At 33.9% G+C, this 13,883-nt stretch overlaps 1 protein-coding gene across 3 annotated transcripts in view; it reads right to left on the bottom strand.

Moving 5' to 3' along the window:
- The window catches only part of RNGTT (RNA guanylyltransferase and 5'-phosphatase), a 328,397-nt gene that overhangs the window by 58,315 nt on the left and 256,199 nt on the right, over positions 1–13,883 (bottom strand). For all 3 annotated transcript variants that reach the window (XM_080807179.1, XM_080807180.1, XM_080807181.1), the window contains one exon: positions 4,571–4,637. In XM_080807179.1, the coding sequence (XP_080663305.1) occupies positions 4,571–4,637 (67 nt within the window). The remainder of the gene's footprint in view (positions 1–4,570; positions 4,638–13,883) is intronic.

Here is a 13,883-nt window from a genome sequence, read left to right as displayed (position 1 = left end):
TGAAGAAAAATCAGAGAACTAAACAAAAAACATAATACAAATTTCACAGGCCTGTCAGAAAACTTAACAAAAAGTTATAACAAAAAAAGGATGAACTCAAACTGTCCTTTTTATTAACTACTTTGAAGGTTCATAATATCATTCCATTTGAGAAATGGAATCTAGGATTCAATCCTTAAGTACTATTACTATAAAAACAATTTTTGATAAAAGATTGAATGCTTTCTCTCTAAGATCATGAGCAAGGCATGGATGGTCTGTTCTCACCATTTTTATTTAACTCTGTACTGCAGATTTTAGTCAATGTAGGGAAGCAAGAGAAAGCAATAAAAGGCATCCAGATCAGAAAGGAAGAAGGGAAAACTATCTTTATTAGCTGATGATGTAATCATTTCTGTAGAAAATCCTATGAAATCTTAAAAAAAAAAATACTAGCACTAATAATTGAGTATAGTAAAATTGCAGGATTTAAAGTAAACACATAAAAACTGAATCTTTATATACTAGCAATGAACAATCAGAAATTGAAATAAAAAATATTTTTATATCTAGAAAAATGTTTCTATAGTCAGTGTCAAAGAAATTACTGCCTATGTTTCTCCTAAGACTTTTATGCCTTCAGGTGTCATATTAGGTCTTTAATCCACTTTGAGTTTTTTTGTGTGTCTTGAGTGAGACAGTGGTCTAGTTTCATTACTCTGCAATGTAGCTGTCTAGTACCATCTGTTGAAGAGACACTCTTTTCCCCACTGTATATTCTTGCCTCCTCTGTCATAGATTAACTGATCATATAAGCATGGGTTTATTTCTGGGCTCTCTATTCTGCTGCACTGATCTATGTGTCCACTTTTGTGCTAGTACTATCCTGTTTTGATTACTACAGATTTGTAGTATATCTTAAAATCTGAGATTGCGATACCTCCAGCTTTCTTCTTCTTCTTCTGGATTGCTTTGGCTATTCGGGGTCTTCTGTGATCCATACATTCCATACATAGTATTTTTGTTCTAGTTCTATGAAAAACACTGTCAGTATTTTGATAGGGACTACACCAAAATAACAAGCTTATGCACAGCAAAGGAAACCATCAATAAATCAAAAAGGCAACCTACTATATGGGAGAAGATATTAGAAAATAATATATAAAATAAGGGGTTAATACCCAAAATATATAAAGAACTTCTACGATACCAAAAAAAAAAAAAAAAAATCCAAAAAATCCAAAAAAAATCCGCCCTGAATAGACATTTTTCGAAAGAAGACATATAAATGGCTAAAAGACACATGAAAAGATGCTCAACATCACTAACTATCAGGGAAAGACAAATCAAAACTACAATGAGCTATCTATCACCTTACCCCTGTCAGAATGACTAGACTCAAAAAGATAAGAAATAACAAGTGTTGGTGAGGATGTAGAAAAAAGGGAACACTTTTGCACTGCTGGTGAAAATGTGAATTGATGTAGCCACAATGGAAAGCAGTGTGGAAGTTCCTCAAAAATTTAAAGATATTATCGCCATATGATCCAATAATTCCACTACCAGGTATCTACCCAAAGAAAACAAAAATACTCACTCAAAAGGATATATGCACTCCTATGTTTATTGCAGCATTATTTACAATAGCCAAGATATGAAAGGAACCTAAGTGCCCATCAACAGATGAATGGATAAAGAAAATGTGACACACACACACCCACATACACAAACTGGAATATTACTCAGCCATATAATGAATGAGATCTTGCCATCTGCAACAACATGGGTGCACCTAGAAGGCATTATGCTAAGTGAAATAAGTCAGAGAAAGACAAATACCATATGATTTCATTCATATCTGGAATTTAAGAAACAAATGAATAAAAAAAGAAACAGGGGCACCTGGGTGGCTCAGTGCGTTAAGCCTCTGCCTTTAGCTCAGGTCATGATCTCAGGGTCCTGGGACTGAGCCCCACATCAGGCTCTCTGCTTGGCGGGGAGCCTGCCTCCCCCTCTCTCTCTGCCTGCCTCTCTGCCTACTTGTGATTTCTGTCTGTCAAATAAATAAATAAAATCTTTAAAAAACAAACAAACAAACAAACAAAAACCCAGACTCTTAAATCCAGAGAACTGGTGGTTGCCAGAGGGGAAGTGGGCTAGCAGAAGAATGAGTGAAACAGATTAAGGGGACTAGGAGTACACTTATCTTGATAAGCACTGAGTTATGTATAGCAAAGGTGAATCATTATATTGTACACCTGAAAGTAATATACTATTGTATGTTAATTATACTTCACTTAAAACTTTTCCCTATATTTACTAATACAGAAATTACACAAATAAGTCTTTATAAAAGTGTTAAAAAATATTTTTATGACATCACAAATATAAAATACTTACTGATAAATCTCTTAAAAATGTACAAGGCCAATACACTGAGTCAAAATATTATTGAGAGCTATTAAAAATCTAAACAAATTGAAAAAATGTGGTTTTCATGAATTAAAATATTCAATATTGTTAAGATGTCACTTCTCTTCAAATTGATCTATAGATTTAACATAATCCAAGTCAAAATTCCAGTGACATTTTTGGAGAAATTGACAAGATGTTTCTAAAATGTGTACGAAAATTAAAGGAAGTTAATTAGCCAAAGCAACTTCGAAAAGGAAAAAGTTTGAGGATTTATCTTATCTGTGTCCATGACTTATTACTAAGACACAATAATCAAGATATTGTGGTACTGGTGGAGGGATAGATGCAGATAAATGGAAAAGAATAAAGAGTCCAGAAATAGATTCACATACATATAGTCATTGATTTTCAACAAAGATGCAAAGGCAATTCAAGGGTGGAAAGGATAGCTTTTAAAAAATGGTTTTAGTGCTTGCTTCAGCAACACATATACTAACAAGGACAACATGCAATTAAAAAAATAAATTAAATAACAATAAAAATGGTTTTACAACAAGTAGATATCCATGGCCCAAAAAGCAGGGGGCTCAGCATTCCTCTATATCTTGAATTTTGAATCATATTCAAAAATTAACTCATAAATATTAAACCAAAATGTTAAACATAAAACTATAAAGATTCTACAATACGAAGGAGAAAAATCTCTGTGACTTTGGTTAGGCAAACATTTCTTAGATCAATACCAAAAGCATGAGGCATGGGAAAAAACTAATAAACTAAACATCAGCATTAACAAGTTCTGCTCTTTGAGAACCCTGTTAAGACAAGGAAAAGAGAAGCCATTGCTGGGGGGGAAAAAAAGGAGCAAATCACATATCTGATAAAGGACTTAACAACCAGATATAAGAATGTCACAACTCGAGTAAAAACATGAAAACTTCATTCAAAAAAAGGCAAGATTTGAACACACACCACTAGAGATGTACAGATGAAAAATAAGCACATGAGACGATGTTCAACATTATTAGGCATAACAGAAATGCAAACTAAAACTGCAGTGAAATACCACTATGTACCCATAAGAATGACTAAACTTAAAAAAAAGATGGGCCATACCAGGATATGGAGGAACTAGCACTGTCACACCCTACTGGTGGGTAAATAGTTTGGTTGTTTCTTAAAAAGTTAAACATACAACTGCAATTTAACCCAGCCATTGCCAATTTAGGTATTTACCCAAGAGAAACTAAAGGATATATCCCTGCAGAGACTTGTATACAAGTGTTCGTAGTAGCCAGAAAGCAGAAACAACCGAAATGTCCATCAACAGGTGAAAAGATAAAGAAGCTATGTTCTAACACAACGGAATACTACTCAGCATTAAAAACAATGAATTATTGGTAAGTGCAACAACATGGATGAATCTCAAAATAATTATGCTGTATTAAAGAGGCTGAGAGAGGGGAGAGGGAGAGAGAGAGACAAGGCAAATACTGTATAATTCCATTTATATAAAATTCTAGAAAACGCAAATTAATCTATAATGACACAAATCAGATTAGAGGTCCCCTGGGGACTGGAAGGGTAAAAAGGGCAGGAGTGAGGAATTTCAAAGAGGCACAAGAAAACTTCCGGAGGTAATGAATATGTTTACTATGCTGACTGTAGTGATGGTTTCACAAGTCTAAGCATATCAAAATTTATCAAACTGTACACATTAAATAGTGCTTTGGACAAATTCAACTCATTACTATGGGCAAGAATATTAAAATAATCAATTCTTGCGCGCCTGGGTGGGTCAGTTGTTTAAGTGTCTGCCATCAGCTCAGGTCATGATCCCAGAGTCCTGGGATAGAGTCCTGCATCAGGCCCCCTGCTCAGCGTGGAGCTTGCTTCTCGCTTATCCCTGTGCCTCTCCCACCTGCTCGTGTTCTCTCTCTTGCTTGTTCTTGCTCTCTCTCAAATAAATAAAATCTTAAAATACTAAATAAATAAATTAAATAATCCTCTGTAAAACTGAATTACTTGTTCAAGAGGGATATGCAAAAGCAAATGAAATCAGTAATTCACATTCATAATATTTTTGATATATTGATGGTTATTTGCAGGTTTTTGATGGGTTCTGGACAAGTGAGCTACATCTAAGAAAAATAAACTAGAAAATGAACAATCATACCTTGATTTGTGCAAAGGGTCTTTCATAACCTCCAACATAGAGCAGACCAACATTCTGAGGAAGTAAGCTACAAAACAAAACAAAACAAAACAAAACCATATTATTTTGAAAACACTCTTCCTTATATAAGAAGCTCGTATAATCATAATTTGTATACCAAATAGATAACTGTGAAAAAGCTATCTTTGCAGTTATTCTTGTCTTTTGCTCTATGAGATAGCTGAGGAATAATCCTTTTTTTAACTAATTTGGAAATAGGTTGTCACAGGAGGGTACTTCTCTTTTTTGTTTGTTTTTTTATTCAAGTATAATTAACATACAGTGTTACATTAGTTTCCAGTATACAATGTAATGATTCAAGAAAAATTCTTACACTTCAGAAAATAGTAGTAAATGCTGAGAATGGAAACTTAGATGTAGAATAGTCTAACATATTAGTAATTCTGGCAAAATTACTACATAGTATCTCTGGGAAAAAAACTAAAAGAAGTAATGCATGTATTTAAAAATCTGTAAGGATTAAATTCAAGAAACACTCATTGTACACCTATACTATGTTCTATAGGAGATAATACAAACCTAAATAACTCAGTCCCAAAAATATAAAGGAAAACCAGACACATAAATAAAGAATGCTACCAAAAGGTGGTCTCTGATAAGGGCAATATATATGTATTTGCCACTTCAAAATAGTGGAGTAAAAGTTACTTGCTATCAAGGGAGCTGGAAAAGTTCAAATAGGTGAGATTTGGTTCAGTCTTAAAGGGTGGGTAAGGCAAAGGGAGAAATTTAAACAAGTCGTGAAAATGTAGAAGATCTGAGACAAAAAGTAGACAAGTATGGCTAGAGTGAGGGATAATTTAGTTGAAGATGAAAACCCAAAGGAAGTCTGGAATAAACTACGAAGAATGTCAAATGTCATATCTTTACTTTATAAGCAATATGAAGTCATATTTCTATAAGGTGTACTTAGTTCTTATAAAAAAATACACATGAAAATAAAAAGCAAACCATACAGAGGGTTAAAAAAATAATAAGTTACCTTCTAGGAATCGTCCTTCCCTTCCTATTTCCACTTAAAAAAGATCTATCATTCCTGACTGCATTAAACAATGTGAATGAAGAAACAGCATCATTTGAACCAGAATTGTGGAGCGTATAGTGGTACAGGGTATGAGAAGAACATAAACATTCTTATGATTATCTCATTTTTCTTTTATCATAGATCTTTTCTCAATGGACACTAACTCCCTTCTTAAACTTAGTGTACATAAAGAATATGAAAAAACCTTGCCTATACCCCTTGCTTACAGGAACCAGGCCAAAACATATCTCCTCAGAGTCTAGGTAATGAAAATTAATAGCATTTTACAGCAGGTAAAAAAATGATCTCAAGGATGACTGTATAATTCTATTGCATGAATCTGAAAATGAAACACTGAGTAGTATTTAAAGTGAAGAAAAGACTACAAACTCAAAACAATCCTATGGAAATTTCTCAGGATACCATATTGGTCTAATCATAAAAAATCAGAACACAAGATTATCACAGCCATCCGTTTAAATTTATAGTTAGTGACTTCAAAAATTCTACTTCAGTAATTCCAGGATATGAATTTCTTCACATTTTAACTTCTCTGAAAACCGGATGCCTCTGATATTCTATGGTATCTTTTAATCACTGTTTCCATTGACTCAGTCTAGGAAGACTAAGAAAGCACACTCTCAAAGCACATTAGATTTTATGAAATAAGGTAGATAGACATTCAATCTCCCAGGAACATTCTCTGCTCCTCGACATTCTTTAAAGGCTTATAAAGCATTAAAGGCTACTGAAAGAATGTTAATAGCTGATAAACGCAATCTTGATCAAACCAAGTTAGCAAAAAGCTACTTAATTTTGGAATATAAGTGATACTTGCAGTAATTCATTTTAGCATGTTGTTGAAGGTCATAAACAGGACTAAAGGCATTTGTTCACCGAATGTAAGTAGAAAGCATAGGCAATTTCTCTAAATCTCAACTGTGAAATGGAGAATTTCTTAGTCTTAACATATAAGAAATTAAATCTCACAAATCATTGCCAGCACCACAATTTAATGTTAGTTATATATAGCAGTGGTAATTTATTTCCTATATAACAAATGTTCACAAAAACCTTAATAAACCCCCTTTAGAAGTAAGAATAGTCACTGTTCATACAAATAAAGATGCTAGATAAAGAAGAGAATAAAAGCTGGCTGACATTTAAAAATCAATATGCTTCTAATTACTATGCATATGCATTTCAGGAAGCTTGCCAATATACCATTTAGTGTGCGCCTCTTCCTCCAACTTGCCTATCTAATAGCTACCTTTCCTTAAACAAGAAATTTCTTTAATATATCAATTATGTAGCATATACATGTTTCACTTTTTAAATACTGTTCTCTCTCATTCATATACCTATTATTACTTACCACAGATTATATTACCACCATCAACTGAGTGGGTTTTAATATGTACCATAATCTAAATGCCTGCTATGCACAAAATAATTAACACTCTGAAAACACTTTTAAGATGGGACATTTCTTTAACCATTTTTACATTTCAAAAAATTTTTTTACCAAATGGTATACATAATTGTTGTCAAATAATAGACCATTTTATGGTGATGAGGTACTTGCATATAATAAAGCAAAATCACACATTTTAAATCCCCAGAGTAGGGCATTAATTCAGCACTGATAAGTGCATTCATATGTATATGTTAAAATAGAAAACCTGATTCATTTAGTACTAAATAATTGCTTTGCCCTTAAGTTACATGAACATTAACATAACCTTTATACAAATGATAGCAACTCCTAAAATATTTGCTTGTAACTAAATACTTCTGTGGTGTGGCTATCAAAGAGGGAAACAGCAGGGCACCTGGGTGGCTCAGTTGGTCAAACATCTGACTCTTGATCTCAGGGTCATGAATTCAGTCCCCAGTTAGGCTCCAGGCTGAGGACAGAGCCTACTTAAGGGGAAAAAAAAAAAAAAGAGGAAAGTAGCAATAAGACAGCAATCAGCGGTAAGAGAGCAATAAGGCATGTGGGCAGGAGAATCAGGGATGGACCTATTAAGAGTTTTTGAAAAGGTAAACACAGGTAAGACTAATGTTCATTTTGCTTCAAATTCCCAAATACAATATTAACAAATACCTATCCTGGAAAGAATGCCATAAAGTTATTTCCAGAAAAGTTTCTCACATAAAGGAAAAATAAAACTTGTCAGGTAATAAAATGAACATTATTTTTTTTTAATGAACATTATTTAAAAGGACCTCATTCACCATAATCTAATGATATATCAGATATTAAAAAAAGTTTTAAAAGGAAACTGAGTCTATAATTGCTTCCAATCAAAAATTTTAAAAAGGAAAGGGAATCTTTTTAAAATAAAAATAAGCTAAATAACTCAAAATTAACTACTCGGTCTATAGCCCATAATTACAATACTTGCTAATAGATATGCCTTTCAACTGCAATAAAATATCCTGAAAAAAAAAAGTGCAGCTTGTTTGTTTATTTGTTTTTAAGACAGAGAGCATGAACATCCAAGCAGAGCAGTGGTTGCGGGGGTGGGCAGAGGGAGAGGGATAGAAAGGATCTTAAGCAGGCTTCAAGTCCAGTACAGATCATGACCTGAGTTGAAGTCAAGAGTCAGTTGCTTAACAGGCTTTGCTACCCAGGTGCCCCAAAATTTACAGTATCTTTAAAGCTGATTTACATAAAATCCTACTTCTCAGAGAAACTGCATCTGATATATCAACTACTAGGGAAAATGAGAATGCAAACACAACAATTCAGTTAGAAGTCAAGAACATAAGAATTACCAGAAAATCTCCATGTTTAAAATGATAGAAATACATCAATAAATAACTTATAGGACAGAAAGGACATCCCAAAGGAAAGTATCAAATATTTTTAACTAGATAACAAAATAACAATATATCAAAACTTGTAAGATATAGCTAAATCCAACTTAGACAAAAACTTATAACCTAAACTGTGTATGTCAAAAAAGAAATGCTGGGACGCCTGTGTGGCTCAGTTGGTTAGGCCGCTGCCTTCGGCTCAGGTCATGATCCCAGGGTCCTGGGATCGAGTCCCGCATCGGGTTCCTTGCTCAGCACGGAGCCTGCTTCTCTCGCTGCCTCTGCCTGCCTCTCTGCCTGCTTGTGTGTTCTCTCTCTCTCTGGTAAATAAATAAAATCTTTAAAAAAAAAAAAAGAAAGAAAGAAATGCTGAAAATCAGTCAGTTAGCAACCATCTCAAGAAATTAGAAAAATACCACTAAATTAAACCCAAAGAAAATAGAACAAAATAAGCTGAAATTCATGAATCGAAAATATACACTAGATAGGACTGAAAGATTAAAAATGGTTTCTTCTAAAAGAATAATTAAATTGATAAATCCCTAATGAGACTGACAAATAAAAGATAAAGCACAAACAGTATCAGGAATAACACAGAGAACACAGCCTACATATACTAAAAAATAAGAGGATATCATAAACCCCCTTACACCAACAAGTTTGAAAACTGAGACTAGAAAAACTTCCAGAAAAATACAGTGAACTAAAACTGACCTAAGAAAAAAACAGAGTATCTTACTTTTCCTACCGTAAAAAAAAATTTTTTTTTAAGATTTTATTTATTTATTTGACAGAGATCACAAGTAGGCAGAGAGGCAGGCAGAGAGAGAGAGGGGGAAGCAGGCTCCCTGCCGAGCAGAGAGCCCGATGTGGGGCTCCATCCCAGGACCCTGGGTTCATGACCTGAGCCGAAGGCAGAGGCTTTAACCCACTGAGCCACCTAGGCGTCCCCCTACTGTAAAAATTTTTAACGATCTTCCCAAAGAAAGCAAAAGGTCTAGATGGATTCTTCAGCAAATTCTACCAAACATTTAAGAGAAAATTAATTGTAATCATACACAAATTTTTCCAGAAAATAGAAAGAATATTTATATTTTAACAAATCAGCATAACTCTTGACACTCAGATATGAAAAAGCAATGTTGATCAAGAAAGAACGAAAAGACAAGTAAGAGACCAGGGAAAAACATTTGCAAGAGGACTTTTACCCAAAATATTAAAGAACTTTTAAAATCTCAACAATAAGAAAATAAGCAACCTAATTAAAAAATGGCCAAAGACCTAAACAGACATCTCGCTAAGGATATATATGGCAAGTAAGCATAAAAAAAGATGCTCAACATCACAAGCCACTAGGGAAATGAATATTCAAATGAGATACCACTATACACCTATCAGAATATGGCCAAATCCAAAACACTGATACCAAAGAATGTTAGTGAGAATGTGGAGCAACAAGAACTGTCATTCATTACTGGTAGAAATATAAAATGTAGAAGAACAGTTTGGCAGTTTCTTATAAAACTAAACATATTCTTACCATATGATCCAGCACCACACTCCTTGGTATTTACCCAAATGAGTGAAAAACTTATGTCTACCTAAAAACCTAAGAGCTAGGTAATAATAACAGAAGAAACTATGTGCTGAAAGAGAGGAGATATATGGGAACTCTCTATTTTCTGCCCAAATATCTGGAAACCTAAAACAGTTCTAAAAAAAAAAAAAGTTTATTTTCTTTAAAAAATGCAATGTTGATAGTACAAAAAAGGAACTGTATAGGTCAACTTCTCTCACGAACAAAAATGCAAAAAGGAGGAAGTGAGGAAGGGAAGCCCTAAATAAATGAAATGAGAGAACGCATCATGTTCATGGATAGGAAATCTCAATGTTGAATATATTTAATGCAATGTTAATAATCCTGACAGAATCTGAGAAACTTAATAAACTCATTATAAAATATACATGGGAAAGCAAAAGAACAAAAATATCAAAGATTCTCTCCTAAAGAAGAACATAGTGAGGAGACTGAGTCCATTAGCTACCACAACTTCTTCGTATTCTTACAAAGCTACAGCATTAAAGAAAATGTGGTATTAGCATGGGACAGGCAAAAACACCAGTGGAATATAACAGAGAATCTGGAAACAGACCTACACATAAACAAACACTTGATTTACTAAAGGTGGCACTGCGGGATGGTGGGAAAAAACCTTTCATGTGTTAGAAGGGAAACAAACCTGAGTAAATTCCTCTTTAATTTTAATGTCACAAAAAAATATTGGTAAATCATATTATATAAAAATTTCAACAAACCATCAGGGCAAAAATAGTATAAATAAAGTCAAAAGATACCTGACAAACTGTGAGAAAACATTTACATTTGCAGTATACACTACAGAGAAGAAATCAATAATTCTATTATTAAAAAACTCAAAAACTGAAAGGGAAATGGGCCAAAAACCTATTGGAACAATGAGAACAAGACATAAAAAGGCAATACACACACACACACACACACACATACACAAGTGCGCGCGCGAGCACCAAAAAAAAAAAAAAGGACATTAAGAATATACAAAAATATTCAAACTTATTTGTAATTAAAGAAATACATATTAAAATAGCACTGAGATACCATTTCCAATCTATCAGACTGGCAAAAATTGAAACATATGGAGAAGGTATTCTGTTGGCTAGCCTGGGGGAAACAAAAGTTCTCATATACTGTTGAAAAAGCAAACTAGGACAGTGGTCATGGAGGGAAACTTGACAGTATCTAACAAAACCACATATGCACTTAGCTTTTGACCTAATAATCTCTCTTCTAACAATATGCCCTGAAAATACACCTCCAAAAACGCAGAAATACACATTACAAGGCTATTCACTGCACACTATTAGTATGCAAAATATTGGAACAACCTAAGTACACAGCATAGCAGGTAAATAAGTTACAGTAAATCCACACAATGGAGTAACATCTACTGTAAAAAATAATGAGGAAGATCTCTAATTACTGATAGGAAGCAATTTCTAAGATATGCTTACTGTTCAGTAAAAAAGGATATACAGTATGTTACTCTTTTTGTTTTAAAAGACTTTATTTATTTGAGAGAGAAAGTGTGTAAGTGGGGAGAGGGGCAAAGGGAGAGAAAAAGGGAAAGAAGCAGACGTCACAGAGCACAGAGCCTGACATGGGGCTGGATCTCAGGATTCTGAGATCAAGACCTGAGTTGAAATCAAGAATTGGACACTTAACTGACTGAGCCACCCAGGTGTCCCTATAGTATGTTATTCTTAATGTAAAAAAGAAAAAGTATTAGAAAATATTCATGGAAATGTTCATTTGTGCAAAAAGATTTCAGGAAAGCTAAAACAGAAACTTTAAAGGTTGTCTTCATTTAGGGGGTAGGTATTATAGTGAATGAAGAAGGACAATTTTATGAGAATACCTTTTTGTAAAGTCACGACTAATTTTTTTTAAGATTTATTTATTTATTTGGGGGGGAGAGCATGAGCAGGGGGAGGGGTAGAGAGAGAAACAGACTTCCTGCTGAGCAGGGAGCTTGATGCAGGGGCTCAATTTCAGGATTCTGGGATCATGACCTGAGCTGAAGGCAGATGCTTAACAGACTGAGCCACCCAGGTGCCCCAAGTCATGACTATTATAACCATGATAATGTTTCATATACCAAATAAGTAAACAAATAAGTAAACAATCAAAATCAGCCAGAATGTTGAGGGAAACCAAAATAGAATAAAAATAACTGTATTACAAATAAATAACATCCCACGTTAAGGGGGATGGGAATGAAAAAGATCTTAAAGTAAGTTTAGAAACAGTATTTTGACTATACTCCACTGTACACAAATACAGCCCTTGAGCTAGTAAACTTGTTTTTCATAGGGATATGGGTTAGTAATTCTAAATATGTTATATATATACTAGGATTTAACAAACAAGTAAATACATCATGGATAAGGAGATGCAGGTTTCTCACTGTACAAAGAGTTATACATAAGCAAAGGGGAAAAGCTAGAATTGACATTATGATGCTGGGTTAGAGTCAGAAGTATTAGCAGGAATTCATAGTTTTTAATATATTCACAGATGGATAAAGAAATAAATATAAATGTGTGTGTAGGTGCATGTTAGTATATGATACATTCCTAGTTCTAACAACTGAGGGGGCCTATAATGACACCAAGCAGCATGACTAGACTGAGAATCTAGGTTTTTTCTACCTTTCACCACACACACACACACACACACACACACACACACACTACACACTACACACTACACATACAGTGGGGTCCTTGGAGAAATGGCTGATTACCGGACTGCAGGAGGGAACATATAAGAAGAACCTGGAACATCTATGAAACTAGAAAGTAAAGAAATGCTGAAAAATAATGAGAGACTGTCAAAAAGACACAGAAGCCAAACTGAAGAAGTTCTTAACGACCAAAGCCAAAACAGCAACATAAAATGAGAGTCCTGGATTATAATCCATAGAGTAAAATACTCTTAAATCCTTACTGATGTAAACAAACATATGAGGAAGGGGGGACAGTTCTTCTTTAGAGTAAAATCCCCACTGACAGACTAAAAAAGAAATGAGGGAAATTGAAATTCACCATTATTTGGAATATTCACCAAATCAAAGCTGAAAAACACCACAGTGAAGATTGTTGCCGGCAAAAGCCAATGAAGATATTAGAACTAAAAGATGAAAATTTGATGAGAAACCTGATATTTGAATAGTCTCAAAGCTTCCTCTCCAGAAAACACTTAATAATTACAAAGAAAATATAGCAGCTTTAGTGAAACCCAACCAAGTAATCAAATCTGACATCACAGTAGTAAGATTTATCAACATGCCCTTCCCCTTCCCCAACACCATAAAACACACTGAGAAAGAAAAATATCACTTTCATGGTGTTCCTGCCAAAAGTACAGAAAAAGATCAAACTAAGGGACAACACTTGACCAGTATTTTCCAAAAAGTGTCAAGATCATGAAAAACAAAAATGAGATATTGTTACAGATTTGATTAAAGAGACATGAAAACTAAATGCAATGTCGAATCCTGGAGGAGAAAAAGAATATTAGTGAGGAAACTGACAAAATTATATTAAGGAATGTAGTTACATTCATTGTGTTGTACTAACATTTATTTCCTGATGTTGACAATAGGGGAAAACAATGTGAGAGATATACAGGAATACTCTGCACTATTTCTGGAACTTTCCTATATATCTAAAATCATTTTAAAATAAAAAAAATTTTTTAAATATGCCATGAGACAACATGGATGGACCTGGAGGGTACTACACTAAATGAGTTAGAGAGAGAATGATTTAATTCATATGATTTCACTTATATGTGGAATCTAAATA

The sequence above is a fragment of the Martes martes genome (assembly GCF_963455335.1).
Source record: "Martes martes genome assembly, chromosome: 6".
In the NCBI taxonomy this organism is placed as follows: domain Eukaryota; kingdom Metazoa; phylum Chordata; class Mammalia; order Carnivora; family Mustelidae; genus Martes; species Martes martes.
The sequence above is the reverse complement of the archived record's forward strand: the minus strand, read 5'-3'. Positions and strand labels throughout refer to the sequence as shown.